The sequence below is a fragment of the Vidua chalybeata genome, chromosome 6 (genome assembly GCF_026979565.1).
Source record: "Vidua chalybeata isolate OUT-0048 chromosome 6, bVidCha1 merged haplotype, whole genome shotgun sequence".
In the NCBI taxonomy this organism is placed as follows: domain Eukaryota; kingdom Metazoa; phylum Chordata; class Aves; order Passeriformes; family Viduidae; genus Vidua; species Vidua chalybeata.
Genome location: NC_071535.1, coordinates 17,645,776 through 17,662,203, shown reverse-complemented (window position 1 = coordinate 17,662,203; position 16,428 = coordinate 17,645,776). Strand labels below are relative to the sequence as shown.

Sequence of the window (16,428 nt, the reverse complement as noted above, 5' to 3'; positions counted from 1 at the left end):
TCCTTTTCCCCCCACCCTACACTGCACCTATGCTCTGCATTTCATAGCAAGACAGGTCGAAAGATAGCATGATACAAATGCAGGAACTGCTATTTTTTTAGTGAGAAAGATGTTTTTAAGCTCACCCTTTGGGAAGTGAAGGACGAGAAAGGATTGGAAAGCGTGGAAGGGAAAGAATGAGGGAAGATTTCTGAGAGCCCTCCTCAGGTGGAGAGTCCAAGGAGTCTCTAAAGACAAGGTATGTACAGATTTAGAAAAAAAAACCCTGAAGTTGATACAGGCATGCATAAGACAGTTTTCAGCTACAGGACTAGATGACAAGAAATCTTAAGAGAAGAAATAACCAGAAAAGTTTTTTTGAGGACTTAACATCATGTAAACCACATTGTGGTTACAGTAAGAAACCCTAGAGACGGACATTTAATATAGAACTACCAACCTGACATTATTTAGACAGAAATGCACAAGTCCCATGAACACACTACTACTATCAATGCTTCTTATCACTCTCAAAAGACAGACAAGTTTATAAGCTTTGAGGTATGAGGTATACTCTATTTCAAATTTATCTTACTTCTCAAATAAATTAGCATTAAACACACTAATGAGTCACCTGTGGCACAAAATATTTGATTATCTTTCCACTGGCCTCAGCAGATATCAAACATCTATCTTCCCATGTATGAAGAGGAGTGAAGCATATGAGAACCATGCTTTTCCAATGATAGACTATTCACTGTGTCTAATTCTCTATTCTTTGACTGCAGAAACTTAACTGAAGGAAAGCTGTTCCAGTAAAGTAGCTCAAATTCCAGCCATTGGTCTCCAAGTTGGAGACCAGTCCATTTAAATTTAATTTGATGAATTATATTAAATTTACTTTGCACTGGTGCTACTTGAGCTATACAGATTCCATGGATACCTAAAGAACCACATACCTCTTAGCTGTCAATCCAGCACATTTCAGGAGTGCTTCACATACACTGCCCACCCTTTTAAAGACTCTAGTGTCCTTTCAGAGCAGTTCAGCCAAACACAGACCAAAACCCTGCTGGTTCCAGTAGCTCACAAGCTATAGCAATATTAGACCCCACAGCAACTGAAGTCTCTCACAGCACTGTGATCCAGAAGCAAAGGCCAAACACTATTACTTATGGTAAGATTTCAGCACTTAATATTGTCTTCTGTTATAAAGCAGGATGTATTTCAAAAACTGGTGGTAAGTATTTTCTCAAAAAAGATTAAGAAAATGAACCCAAGTCATCTAAAGAGGACACAGAGGGAGTGGGAGATTTCACTTCCCAGTGGAAGCTGCAAGGGCACCAAGAGTTCTGCTAATGTATTCTACTTACAGGCTGCATTTATTTAGTCTGTAAAATTTGTGTCTAGCCACACACATCCTCCACACATATTTTGCTGTTTCCATATCTTCCTGCCAAAAAAACAAAATCCAGTATTTGCATTGAGTCAAACATTCATACCCTTCACTTGTTTTCAGACAAGCCACTGAAATTTTTAAGATTAAATTACCATTGACTGATTTAATTTTAATGTAACTTTATTAATGTCACCAAGTTTTCCCTACAACTCTACTTTGCAGACCCAAATATACACTCTAGTCTAACAATTTTCTTAGACTTATGAAAAAAGTATTATCTACTTATTTGAAAGTAGAAGCCTTTTGCCCCAGACACTTATCAGCTGTAACACTAATACAATTACAGTTAAGATTGCCATAGGATTGTCAACAGCTGCCTTTTGACAAAAGCAACTGGTAGATGCTGAATAAAATTAATTCTGCAAGGAATGCCATGGCCCACTCCAGCAAAGCTCTAAGGCTATATTTATCTTTAACTGCCACTGATTCAAGTCAAAAAAACATGCTAGAAATTTTACTGGCATGGATGAAAATTTTTATGACCACATAACCAGATACTTCAATGTACTCAACATAAAAGGTCCCATTTTTAATGCCTTCCCATAGAAAGCTGGCCAAAGACAGTGTAATTACATTTGACTCACTCATACAGTTCAAAGCTGCTAAATATATAGATAGTAGCTTTTAACCTTTGAGTTAAATTATCAGTCTTAATTTGTTTTTATTTACTGATGACTTAGTGAAAAAATAAAAATGTACTCACAGTTTGGAACTGAATTGTCTCTTCTTTGTTTGCCAATTCTAATGCAAAAAAGGATTTATTGTGGGACATGTTGGCAATATCATGCCACCTGCAGACAAAAGGGACAGGATATGACTGGACAAGCTCTGATTTTCAAACCTCAAAAAATGCAACTGCAAACCAGAACCACCATCAAGAATGTGGATAAAGAACATCCTCATGAGGGGAAGAGGAGGGGCAGACACTGATCTCTTCCATCTCATGACCAGTGACAGGACTGAGGGAATGGCCTGAAGCTGAGTCAGGGGAGGTTTAGGTTGGATATCAGAAAAAAGTGCTTCACTCAGAGGGTGGCTGGACACAGGACAAGACTCCCCAGGGAAGTGGGGAGCAGCACCAGCCTGACAGAGTTCAAGAAGCATTTGGACAATGCTCTAGGACACAGGGTGTGACTCTTGGGGTGTCCTCTGCAGGGCCAGAAGTTGGACTCCATGGTCCTGATGGGTCCCTCTCAAGACAGTATATGCTATAAGTCTATGATTCTGTTAAATACCATTTTATGATTCTGTGGAAAAGTTCATTAATCTATCTGAACAAGTTGTAGACCATTACTTCCATAGCATTAATGGCTGCTGAAAGGAAAACATGTATGTGACTAACTCTTAGGAAGATGTACAATATGTACAGTAAGATTATTACTTGTCTTCCCTTTGAAATTCTTCCAATTATTGAAAAAAAAAAATAAATTTAGACAAATTTAATCATCAGTAAATTATAATGTCCCATCTGCTTGAAAGCATTCCAGGAAAAAAAAATTAAACCTACACTAAACAAAGCCTTTAAGGCATTATTATGCATATTTTCTAGAACTCTTACACATTGACAGATGAAAAAAAATTAGATTGCATAAAATATATTTATTCATCTTCTTTTTAAAAGCAAATTTAGCTTGAACCATTAGTATTATGTTAGTGTAAATAAAGCTTGTATAATAGATTTATTAAAAGAATATTCTGCAGTACACAAACACATGGAAAAGGCATGACTATAGGGCTCTCTCTAAAGGTAGTTATATGACTCCCGTTTTCATTACACAGAGGTGTCTGTTAGCATTTTCCATAGCTATTGCCTCATGTGTATGAGGTAGAGAAACATTAATGTCTCCATTCTGATGTAGAACAAAAATCCCTCAAATTTAAGGCCTTGGTTCATAAGCCTTTGTGAGCACAGCTATGAAATTACCTGAACCAATCTCAAGCATAACCCAGTCTTTGTAAATTATATTAATGGGTCATTTGTCTATGCTTTATTGCCATCCAAATAACCTGCTCTTGCTATCCGTGATGGAATTGCCCACAGTCATACACAAACAAGCAAAAGAGCAGAAAACTGGATCCTGAAATTAGAATATAAATACTTTCTGATGCTTCCCAATGTGCAACTTTTTTTCTATGTTTACAGACACTGCATCCACTACTCTTTGAGAATTTATGTACAAAGTGCATATGCATATGCAAAATGCATGTACAAAGCTTTATTCCTCTCCCTGTGTATTTTGTAAGCACAGCTGTTGTTTAATGCTGCAGGAAAGCAGAGCAGGGCAGTTTGATGACACCAGACAATTAAAAAGAGCTCAGCATCAGCTCTCCTATCACAGCTGAGACACAAATTATTCTGAAGGACATTTAACAGTACTGAATTTCTAAATCCTGTTAAACAAAACTGCGGACAGGAAGAAGCAAAGCTGGCTACTTTCTCTAATCCCAGAAAATCACCAGTAGCGAAGTTTCAGTAACTGCTGGACCATAGGATTTCAAGATTTCTGTTCATATTCAGTCAAAAATTCAATTCTAGAGGATTAAAGTTCACTAAGAATAAACCCTTTCTTGCTTTAAAAAAAACTAAATTGCCGAGACTCATTTTATAAAAAAATCTCAAAATGTTTTTTTAAAAATTTATTCTGCCCAAAGATGCCCACACAACGTATCTTAAAGTCACTGGGAAGCCATTTCATGTGAAGACTGAATTTTAAGTGTTTAGGTAAGTAAGAGCTCTATCTACAATTTATAAGAACATTCAATAATAAACTAAAAAAATGTATGAATCCAAAATAATAAAACAAACATTATCGTATAACTCTCCACATATAATATATGAAAGGAACTCCTGGACAATTTCACAAGTGAATATTTCTGTATGAGTTGATGCGACAATTTCAGGATTTAAGATACCCTGTGTGCAGAGAACTGCTCCTTTTTGATTCAATAAATATTTTGCAATGCAACTGTATATTAAATATTCATGTCTTAGAATTATTCTGTCTTAAAGAGATTCATTTTGCAGTTAATGCATTGAGAAATCTCACTGGCTTCAGTATTCACTGTAGCATGATGACTACAAGACTAGTTTCAGGTTTATCAAATGCATAAATACACATCATATCTAAAAGTCATTGCTCCTTGTGAGAAACAGACTTAAAATGTGAAATTCACTAAGATATCATATGAAAGAACAATACTAACCTAAATACAACAGGAGGACGACCATTTTTGTGTTTCACAAAGATACCATCAAGACATGCTCCAATGAATATGTCACTTCCTTGGCTGTCCTGTAAAAAGTTGCAAAAAGTTATGCAAGTAGAGAAAAAAGTCTTTAAAATCAAAGTTACCAAAGAAACAACTGCTTTATTAATTCTGGAGCAGAAAATTATGGGTGTTTTAGGGTTTGGGTTTTATTTACTTTTGGCAGGAAGTAACCACTCCAAACAGGGAGAAAAGGGCAATTAGACAAAGATCAAAACCTCATTTACCTTTGCAGGATAGGTCTCTTCACCATAGCCCTCCATTCTTTCCACTTCTTGCATATATAACATTTCTGCATCAGGAGGAGTAAGGCCTCTAGAAATAAAACAACAATCAGCTAATACTGCCACTAAGAAAAAATAATCTTTGTTTTACTCTGAACGACACTGTCAAAGCTTGAAAAGCATCCCCAGGACACCCAGGCAGGCGTCAAATGTGCTGTTTCTATCTGCACCAATGGCTGATATATTTGGCTCAGCCTTTACCCTTTAATTCTAATAACTTCTTTCTCTCTGGCATCTTTAGGGGTAAATGGCAACAAAGACTACTAGTTAATATTACCATCTCTACTAATGGCAGACAATTATCACATTCTTGATCAAATCCAGCACTGTCTCCACATTTCCTCACTTTACCAGAGGCATACATGTTCAAGACATAAATTTCTTCTAAATTGCTATAGGGAAAATAGGAAGTCTGGCATTTTACATTTCAGAAAAGAAGGTTTCATCTTCTCAATGCTGACTATTTTACTGTAATACTTTGAAAGCATGAGGACAAGATCTGTAGGTAAAGGTAGAATTCTTTATAATTAGACCAACTGACAAAGACAGCTTTCTCACAGACTTGAAGTAGTATCACAGGGCTTAAAAGCTTGTGTTTACCTACTCACCAATATAGCTCAGTTACCTCAAAAAAGACATAATTTCTACCTGAAAAATCCTGTCATGCTCATTGTTATGTCTCTCAATACTTTTTCAATCATAAATCTCTCAATTTCTTCACTTTTTCCTAACGTCATGAAGATTAAGTTTTCTTTGCTGAACCTGAACCATGTAATCTTGTTACAAGTGCATTTCAAAGATAAGTGCAACTGCAATTTTCAAACTGTTGTTTTAAAACAATACAGGGGAAAAGATTCAGTATTACTCACATAGACACAAACATTTTTCACTAATGAACTGATACAGAGAACGTAACTTTCCTTTGTCCTGGACTACTGCACCTTAGCCCCTTTCTACCTAAGATCATAAGCATTCTGGCACAGTTACTGTCTCTGCATTTCTCCTGCCCTTAATATCTCCCAGTGTTGTTTATCAAGAAACATCCTTCCTGGGGTCAGAACTTCACATGAACAAGAGTCAGAAACACAATACAGGCGAAGTCACACTATTTAATTGTGTCCCGTATTCTTTTCAAGTTGAATCCTCTAATTTATTTTACTAAATATTCTGTTCTCTTTTTCATTTTCATTCAGCAAAAACTTTTGTAACTTTAATACAGATGTACTAGAGAAGAGACTCATTTAAATGGGAAGTGAAATTAGTCCAAATGCTTTTCAAGATTCACAACTTTCGGAGCTACAGAAGCTACTGAAGACTGAAATTAAGCACTGAAGAGCTTTAGATATGTTACCTGTACTTCTGATGTAGCAAGGCAACTTTCTGTGTTGCTTCTTCCAATATTTTTTCTTCTTGTAGCCAACCCTTAAGGTAAAATAGCATTTGTGGAATAAAATACAAAAAAATTATACAAAATCAAGTGGTTATAGTTTCTTTACACGTGCAAATCAACCCTTGACTCTAGTCTTGGAGCTTGTAATATGCACAAATAAACCCCAAAAGCACAAACACTGTTTTGAAGTGGTTTTACTCACTCTCCCATTTGTACCTCAACCTTCTTTTCAGTGTAATATAGAATAAAATTGAAAAGATCTTACTACATCTTTGTTTCTGCATAATATAAAGTGTCATATCTCACTCAAATCTCAAAGAAAACCTTTACTAAATTTGACAGCCTAGGAAGCAATAAGAAAAATGGATCACGTAAACTTCCTAAAAATTATTTGCATTTACCAACTTTAAGAAGGATTTAAATTTGTCAATTTAATAATTTAAATGCACCAATTTAAAGAAAGTACTTACCACTGGAAACAAAGCATATCTTTGAAGAAACTCTTGAGATTCATACTGATCATAATCTCCAAAATCCGCTAAAAAAAAAAAAAAAAACCTCTGATTCAAACACTTTTAACAAAGTTATTCAAAACCCAATTAATTGCAGCAGGATCTCCAAGTAGCAAACCTCTATCCTGCTAACTACAATCATAAAGCAAAACAACAGATCAAACCAACCAATAATGTTTATAAAGAGAAAAGGTAAAAAAAATCCCATCTTTTTACCTTGTTCAGAATGATTGGTAACACTCCTTGTGGATTGAGAAGAAGAAATGATAAAACACTTAATATGGAAGTTATTTCTATGAAAGGGGAGCACGTTTGACACACTACACCAATACAGCTCTTGAGATAAAGCAGTGTTTAGATTTATAATATTGTACTGATTTTAAATACAGATGATTCTTGAAACCAGTTGACTTGAAACGACAAGCACTGCTTCTGCTCATTCACCAGCTAAAATTACTAATCTGCCTGGTATCAGCAACTTCAGTCATTGGAGCACATTAATTTAGAACCTGTGCTTTTTTTGAGGTTTTTTTTCACTGTGTTATCAACATATACAGTTCATCTCTTACACAGGAATAAGAAATGAAAGTGAAAGCTAAAAGGATGAATATTTTCCATCTATAAAGAGGGTTATATTGAAAGATTTCTATAAACAACTCACTGAGCAGAGAGATGTTTACACTGTCCAAATACATATAAATAACACAGCAAGATTTTTTCAGTTGAAGGCCATTAAAACCTGGCTTGAATTAAACAGATTCACTGTTATATAAACAAGGCATTAATACAATTTATCCTAGTCCAATGGTAACCACATTTTCAAGAAAACATAATCATCATCTTTACAGTGATACAACCAATGTATATAACTAACCAAATACAAAAAAAATCTTTGGTTGTATATACTGCCAGTGATTTTAAGTCCTGTTTAATTTTGGCAGTTTTACAATTGCTGTTAGACATACTGAAGTGGCATTCACTGTGAATGATATACAAATAACAATATACAAACAAACTAAGCACAGCTGTTGCCATTACAAACTTTTGAGAGATTAGTATCAGACAAGCACGTTGCAAGGAACACCGAACACAATCAGTACAGATGGCCTCAGGACTGGTATATACTCCATCCCATCTGACCCTAGCCAGGAAAAATGAAGCTGCCTTTTTCATACAGGTATCACAGAAATGTGTTTTCAGGAGTGATTTGAACACAAGAACTGCTAACAGTCTTGCACACTAACTTGAAATAATCTTATGTGATAGGAAATTTTGGATAAAAAGTGGAAATACAAGTACATTCAAAGTTGCTTATTTGTGAAGATATGTCAGAATAGAGTCTTCATTAACAGAAACAGAGGAAGGGAGTGTTGATGTAGGCAGACAACTGAAGCCTTTGCCCCCAAAGGAACTCCAATGTCTAATTCAAATCCAGCTCCTGAAACTACATATTAGATGCCCAGGTACACCTCTGAGGACTGCAGAGAAGCAAGTTCAGGGCCACTGATCCAACTGTTGCTCTCCTCAGCTCATATGACAAAGTCCTAAGAAGCAAGCCCCTTTCATAACTTAATGAATTGGGTCTCTTGAGTGACATAAAGAAAACAGGCAATAGAAAATATATCACTAAGGTTTCTAATGCAACATTAGCTAGTTGGTACAATTTCTTACTTACCCTGAACTGCTAAACCAGCCAGATGTATTGCTTGTTCCAGTGTGCAAGGAATGTTGCCCTCCAAGATATCTTTCTTTAATTGCAAGTAATACTGATACCTACAAGGAGGGGGGAAAAAAGAAAAAGCTAACATAGGCTTCTTAATTTTTAAGAGAGTAGAAGACTATGCCTTCATTTCCTATTCCTCTCTACATTCCCCAGTTTGAGTAGAGGGTAGTCTTTCTCATCATTTGGACCCACTACTTCAAGGCCTTTTAAAACTCCTGTCTCCCTTAACTTTCACATACCATTCTAGAATCAGTGATCTTAAAGAACCTCCACAATTTCTATCTACTACCAAACCCTCTTTTCTTTTTTTTTTTCTCTTCCATCCTTAAAATTGTTGTTTTTGTCTCTTTACAATGTTCAGTAAACTGCTGCTGGGTTGCTGCATTCTCTTCCAATAGATCTAACAATGTACATTCCCTCAATCCCAGTAGGGATTTTCATTTCTGCATTACAACTTCAGTACATTTTCTTCTCACTTTCAAGACATATTTTTTTTCTTTTAATCTACGTTTTTCTTGCATTATCTCTCGTACATGTAACCACTACTACCTGTACTGTTTGTCCACAGTCTGAGCCACTATGTGCCTGAATTTTTCTGCCCCGTTCAGCCACCCACAGAACTTTGTATCTGGAGCCCAAAACACCTCAAAATTGCCATCACAGCTACACAGACTTGGCCAAGGAGGACATTTGTCTTCTATAAGTCTAGTTTTAAAAAGTTCTTCCTCATATTGTATGTTAACTCTAGTGGAGTAAGGTTATTTATATTGAGAACATGGAAGTATGTGCTGTAATTCATTCAGTGATTAGAAAGGTCAGGTAAACTCCACATAAATTTTATTCATGTTAATGGACAGCTGTCTTCCATCACTGTTAAATACACTGATAATTTATAAATATTGTTTATATTCTTGGGGATCTACTACAAAAACCCGATATATCATACGACAGTACGTAACATCCCTACACAACACACAAGAACTGCTGGGACTAAACCCAGACCTTCAAAAAAATGGAAAAGAAAAAGCCCAAGGCATTTGGGGAACGAGTCTTCCCAGTCAAGAAACAGAAGGTAAGCTCCTTCCATTGAACTGCTATTAAAAGTAAACTTATAGATAAAGAATCTTAACACTACCCCCACAGAGCACATCTTTTTTTATCTATAGCATTTCCACTTCCTGGTGTACATTAAACATACAATTTGCTTGAACATGTTCAATCTCATTTATATCAAACAGGCATGAAAAAACACATAGATTTCTGAGAGTAACCCAGACTCTTACTTTCAAAGTAAGTACCATCCTCTAAGACACAAGCAGAAGACTGGCACATAAATTCTTGCTTTCTACCAGGCAGCACACTGGCAAATTTTTGTTAAAGCTCCAGAATAAATATCATCTTATTTAAATAAATGCCAGAGAAGACTATTTAAGGTTTTTCAGGCAATTTAGCTTCCCAATACAATACCTCAATATTTATCTTACTCTAATGTATTCTAGTACACGAACACAGAAGTGGAACCAGAGATTTTTTAAGCCACTAAAATTTTTAAGCCACTGTGAAATAGCACAAAACTTCAGTCTTCAAAAAGAAAAAAATCTTTCAGAAATCACACAGAAAACCAAAAACTAAAGCTGCCAAGCATTGAGCAGTATACAACAGCACCAGTGTCTGCACCAAGAGGTCTGCACCTGGTGACCCTGAAAAGCTTTCTCATCACAATTAGCAGGAAAGGTGTCTGGCAGGGCATTTCAGGAACAGAGACAGTTTCATGTAACCACAGAATAAATTAAGATGAAAAGGACCTCTGAGTGATCATCTGCTTCAACTCCCCACTCAAAGCAGGGGCAACTTAAAGTTTTTAGCTTAAATGGGTTAGTTAATACAAGCACATATTTTTGAAATAACAATACGTGTTTGTAATCCAGCTATGGGTTTTGTACTCAATTGCCAGCTAAAAATAATCATTAAATCAGAACTATACTCATTAAGCCATTAGAAGCCAATGTACAGGCCAATAGGAATAACAGGCTAGTACATATGCTCAGTTTTACTTTACTTTTCCCCCTGCAGTCAGCAACAATTATGTGTTGTTCCCCAGTTTCACAGTAGAAACATACACATAGTACCAGAACTAACATCCATATTTATGGCTCAGTGACACACCAAAATAAAAAAAAATTCACAAGCCAAAGTAGCCTGTAGCTTGCCAATGTACTGTACTAAAGAACAGAAAGTACTGAAAGCCAAATAAAGAAAACATAGCTTAATAAAATCTGCAATTGCTTTGTGCAGGATAGGTGTCCATGAAAGCAACATATGGATCTTCAACAAACAAATTAAAAAGTCAAGCAAATTCAAAGCAAATTCAAAAGTCAATGAAGGGACTAAAACAATTAAAAGTCTGACCATGCAGGTATGCCTGTTACTTAAAACAGGTTTGAGCAGATTCCTAAGATCACAAAAAAGTTAGTTGCTTGCTTAGTTTATCACATATTTTATATATTCCAAAGATAAATTAGCATACAGTTTGAACAAAAATTCTTCCTAAAATAGTTTTCATTTCTATAAAGGCAGGGGAGTGGAAAGCAGACAACTTTTAAATAAACTATATATTTCAGAATGCTGAGAGCAAATTTATAAACACGTAGAAGTTTATACTAAGAGGTTTACCTGGTAATCTCCTGCTGAAGCTGAGAAACAGTAGGCACATAGAACACTACTCCAAAATACACAGTTGGCTCCAAGGCATATTTGTCCAGCTGCTTTTTCAGAGGCTTGTCCAAATCTACCCATCTGCGTTGACTCTGCTTATTGTAATACCAGAGACTGAAATATGTAATCTGAAAAAGGTATTTCAACGATAAAAAAGTTAATATTGTGATATTAGATAAAATATACTGTATGAAAGTCTTGCTACTTAGAAATAAATGTTTTAAAACACTGAGTAAGGCTATGGGTTATTGAAAACTTCAGGGAACTGCAGAGACATTTACCATAAAAAGCAGACATTACATCCAGATAACCAGCTAAGGTACATAATGTCCCCCACCTAAAACTGTACCAGAACTACTCTTTATTTGGAAACAGTTTATAATTCCTAACTCTGTTGTGGCAATCTACAGATGCTAGCAGTAGGCATTCATGTGTGACAGGAAACCTAAGGGAAGGGGGGAAGGCAAATGGAAAACGACATGGGACAGCAGTAGAGCAAAGCATGGCTCCTCTGGGGACCTGGTAGGCAGGCTCACATGGGATGCTGAAGGACAAAAGAGCAGAGGCAGCTCCCCAGTCAAAGCTGAGCTCATTAAAGCATATACATGGCTCACTGCACGAGCAGGAAAAGGACCAGACACAGCAGAGCAGGAAGATATCTTGCCTGAGTGGCCACTCCTGACCAAGCCAAAACACAACATACATACACAACATTCCAGTGTGCACTGGAACAGACCACCTGGAGAGGCTGAGGGATAGCACCCTGGAAGGTCAAAATCCCACTGAATGGCATCTTGAGCAACACAATCTCATTTTTATTAGATCCTCTCCTAGAAGAAGTCTGGATCAGAGTATTTTTCTCTTGCTCCGCAGTATAGTTCTAAATCCATACTGCAGAGTCATCCACAAAAATTTAAATTTCTCCACTATGTTTAAACTGACTAAAATCTGCTCCCACAGTACTTCTTTTGTTCAGTTCTGGACCAGAAAACAGATATGGACTGGAAAATATTCACATCATTATCATAGCAAAACTATATATCATAATTAGAAGTGTTTTAACCAAAGGAGAGAGATTAAGTGAATGTTAATAATTGCCAATTAGGTCTGTAGGTATTTACATGAAAATTCTCCAAGTCCTTGCTACATAAAATTTAATGTATTTAGAAATTGTAGAAATGCCAACACCTTTAATACAACCTTCCATATTTTAAGACATTTTTAAGTTACACAAAATAAAGCTTTTAAGGGTGGAGTTCTATAAAGTAGAGGGAATATTTATCATGATTTTTGTAAATCAATAATTTCTGTAAACTATTCACAGAAAAATTGTCTCCCTAGTAAAAAAAGTATTTACTGTTGTTTTCTCAAAAGCTCTAGCATCTTGATATTGTGGAAAACAGATTTGAAATTCACTGGGGAGCTACAGCTCTTAGTAGAAAAAGACCACTTTTGTACATTCCTGCAAAAACTCACCCATATACACATCTAAAAATTCTTATACACACATCTTAGTTTACAGTCTAAAAAGGATGAAGAGTCCACTCTCATGGGATTCCAGATTTTCCTTACAGCTCTGTCAGGATGACTGTGTGTGCAACAACCACAGCACGGGCACATACACCCCATCCCAAACTTCATGGACAGCAACTGAGTCAGTGCTCCATATCAGCACAAACCATCAAGTAATTTGAGGCACAAAAGTCAAGGTGTAGCATTAAATTAATAAAATTATCCATTCCATAAAAACATTTTGTCTGAGATATTAGCAAAAATAGGAAATTAGAGCCAATTCTAAGACATAGTGTTCCTTTGGCATTGCATACTGGCAAGATGTACTTCTTTGCTCCTCTCTAAATTGGCATAAACACAGTTTTAAGTGACTGTTGGTAGTTTTGGTGTTTGGGGGCTTTTTTACCCCAAGGTTTAAAGAAAATCCTTGCAGTTAAAATTAGCGCTAGCTACCATGTAATTGCAAAATTAGTATTCATAAGATAAAAAAATCAGACAAAATCTGCCTATTTAACCTTGAGATGCTTTCTCTAAACTCTAAAACAACTCTGGCCCCCTGATAAAAAGACGGCCTATAGTACAGAAAATCAATTTAATTAGAACTCTTCATAGAAGAAAAAAACAGGTTTTTTCTGTATAGAGGAAGATATCTAGACCAAGTGCAGAATGGGAAAGTTTAAAAATCACAATAGAAAACCAGACTATTCCCAAATCAGAAAGAGAGTTCTCTGTAAAGCAAATCCTACAGACCAAATTTTTCTCAGATGGACGCTGTGTGCTCATCACTTCTAAAGTCTGAAAGCCAAGAGTCAAATTTAGGAAGTCATAAATACTTTGAGTTTCAAGAGGAAAAAAGAAATATGGCTTTGAATATAAATAATATAAACAACACATTCGTCATTTCCCAGTCCAGGCACACAAAGTTTGCTGATACCTTAAACAACATTTTATTTCTATTCTTCAATCCCCCAGTCATTAGGTGACCACCACCACCCCACAAGGATATTGTGAAGACAGTATTTTAAATTCCATAAGATGCTAGGGAAAAAAACCCAATAGTAGAACCACAGAAACACCATTATGAAAGAAATACCATGTTCACTGCAACAGCACATGCTGAAAAGGATAAAATGTACTGAATGACTGACTACTCCTTAATCCCTCCTGCAGACTGAGTAAGGAAAGGAATGTGTGTGAAAAGGTGTGCTTCTCTTTCATCACAAGACTGTTAACAGCATGCATGCAGTCACAGGAGCCAAAGTCAGACCATGATGCTGACATTCTGCTCTGACCCAGCCCACTTCTCTGACAGGACAACACATCAGCCTCGGGCTGAGCACTACCTAAAATGTGGAACCACAACATTCTGGGCAAGGGCAATGGCCATGGCAGAGACTGAAAGCAAAGGGTAGGAGCTACAGCATTTGTAAACCAGCTAAAAATACACCCAAAAAAAAGTACAGCAATTGTTTAAATAAACTCACTTGCAGGCTTGGTGTACTTAAACCTCATAGAAGGTGAGGAGACGGTGTGGAAAAGAGACCACAAACATTGCCACTGTTTCAAACTGTCTGATGTAAAACTACTCCTGGTTCTACATCCTGAATTTAAACTGAATGTATAGATTATTTTTAAGCCATGATGATCACTTGAGTAGATCTATTTCTTTGAAACATTGACCACTTTTTCTTGCCTACACACTGAACTGAGCAGTTACTGGCATAACAGAAAAATGTTTCCACATTTTAAAATATCTTCTGGAACCCATATATTTTAAAAAGCCATGCAAAATACTAGAGACCAAAGCTGGTCTTCTGACTTCTATGCAAACCTTTCACTTCACTTCAAGGGCAGAATTTGATCCTGTGAGTTTTCAGAGAAGCTTATGCACCCTGGAATATTCGCACTGATTAAAATAGAACCCACTTTTATTCATTGCTAAAACATTTTATTATTAGCAGCTCAGGACAACATCCAGTGCTAAAAAGAATGTCATGACATAATTCTTAAAATATGTTAAGCTGTTAAGATTAACACTACTTTGAGGTTCGTTTATTTTAGTGACTTATTCATGACCCAATCCCTCTGAAGAAAATCAAATAGAAATAAAAAGAACATATAATTTCTGCACAGTTAATTTCTACCTACTTGCTTTCTGACACTAGAGACAGCAAATATTTTTGCCTAAAATTTCAAGAGCTATCAAGAACACAAAAGTACCAAAAGCCCCACGCAGTATTTACAGCTCACAAGCTGGTGGGAGTGACTTCATCACTGGAGTCACCCAGACTTCCTAAGCTAAGCAGAGGAGTTTCACCAGGTATAAGTGCCACAAAACTACACTACTGCAGGTGACTGTATTAGATCTTCTGGCATGATCAGTGAAAATCGGAGAAGTAGGGCTGATCAGCCTTAGAAGAGACAAAGTAAAATCTTACTGTGGACTTCAATTCCCTAAGAGCAGGACACAGACAGAGAAGACAGAGCCAGAGTCTTCTTGGAAGTAATCACAGCAAGTATGAGAAGCACTGGGGACAAACTGCAATGTGGGAAATTCCAATTAGATCAGGAAAAAAATTTCACAACAAGACTAGCCAAACACTGGAACAGATAGCCCAAAGAGGTGTCAAATCTCTATCCTTAGAGGCACCTGGGTGCCTGGTAAACTCACCCAGGCAATCCCTGAAGCACCTGATCCTCCTGAGCAGAGGGCAGGACCATGCAACCCTTGGAGGTCCCCTGAGGCATAGCAGTGTTCAAAATTTACTTCAACCTTACATATTCCATAACATATTTTCCAGTTAATTTCCATGTCCTATACTATAAATCTTACTAAATATGTCATAGATTACAAATAGGCTGAAAGGAGAATTGTTTTGTAATGGTTAATACAGTGCCTTCTGATTAATGCATTTGGCTACCTGCCTCAAGGGTACCTGAGGAATCCCCATCCTAAGATCTGAGGCAAAAAATCAGAAAAGATATAACAATAGCAGAAGAATGCAGTCAAAATATATTTTCAGGCTTTTCCTCTTTTACACTGATACATACAAATGAAACAAACTGTAAGACTTCCCTGATCAGAATGCTGAAAACACCTCCTCTTATTGAAGGATAAGCACTGCAGTCAAACTCATAAAATCCCAGTTAGCCCAAGGGCTCCACCACATCTAGCTTTATTATATGCTTGGATACTGAACAGCTCCTCCTATCAGGATATATCGTGAATATACCCCGTGCAGGAGAACTGGGTCAATAATCTTGTACTAAGCACAACTGGCAGATACCAAATGAAAGCTTTTCCCTACGCCCAGTGTTAAGAGCTACAGGAGGAGACAACAGGCCTTGAAAATTCTCCAGAAACTCCATTCTTATCACAACAAACAACCTCCTCCACAAAACTTCCCAATCTCTAGCTGAGAAGGACTTGGAGCAGCCTGGACTGGCCAGCGTACAATATCCAAGACTTACGGGAAGTGGTGGAGAAAAAAACCTCTGGGACTCTCATCATGTACCAGCCACCAAGTAGAAAGCTGCGCTTCTCTATTTAGTACCGTGACCAATTCTTCTTGCAGATCAGCAGGAAC

General features: G+C 36.7%; 1 protein-coding gene across 2 annotated transcripts in view; it reads right to left on the bottom strand.

Annotated features, from left to right (window-relative positions):
- PTPN21 (protein tyrosine phosphatase non-receptor type 21) overlaps positions 1-16,428 on the bottom strand; it is a 45,365-nt gene that overhangs the window by 19,660 nt on the left and 9,277 nt on the right. Inside the window, exons 3-11 of one of the 2 annotated variants that reach the window (XM_053945428.1) lie at positions 11,288-11,457; positions 8,567-8,664; positions 6,850-6,917; positions 6,341-6,411; positions 4,933-5,020; positions 4,643-4,731; positions 2,142-2,229; positions 1,353-1,432; positions 126-227 (exon numbers count right to left, since the gene is read on the bottom strand). In XM_053945428.1, coding sequence (XP_053801403.1) covers positions 126-227; positions 1,353-1,432; positions 2,142-2,229; positions 4,643-4,731; positions 4,933-5,020; positions 6,341-6,411; positions 6,850-6,917; positions 8,567-8,664; positions 11,288-11,457 — 854 coding nt within the window. The remainder of the gene's footprint in view (positions 1-125; positions 228-1,352; positions 1,433-2,141; positions 2,230-4,642; positions 4,732-4,932; positions 5,021-6,340; positions 6,412-6,849; positions 6,918-8,566; positions 8,665-11,287; positions 11,458-16,428) is intronic. The other variant, XM_053945429.1, reaches the window with a different exon arrangement.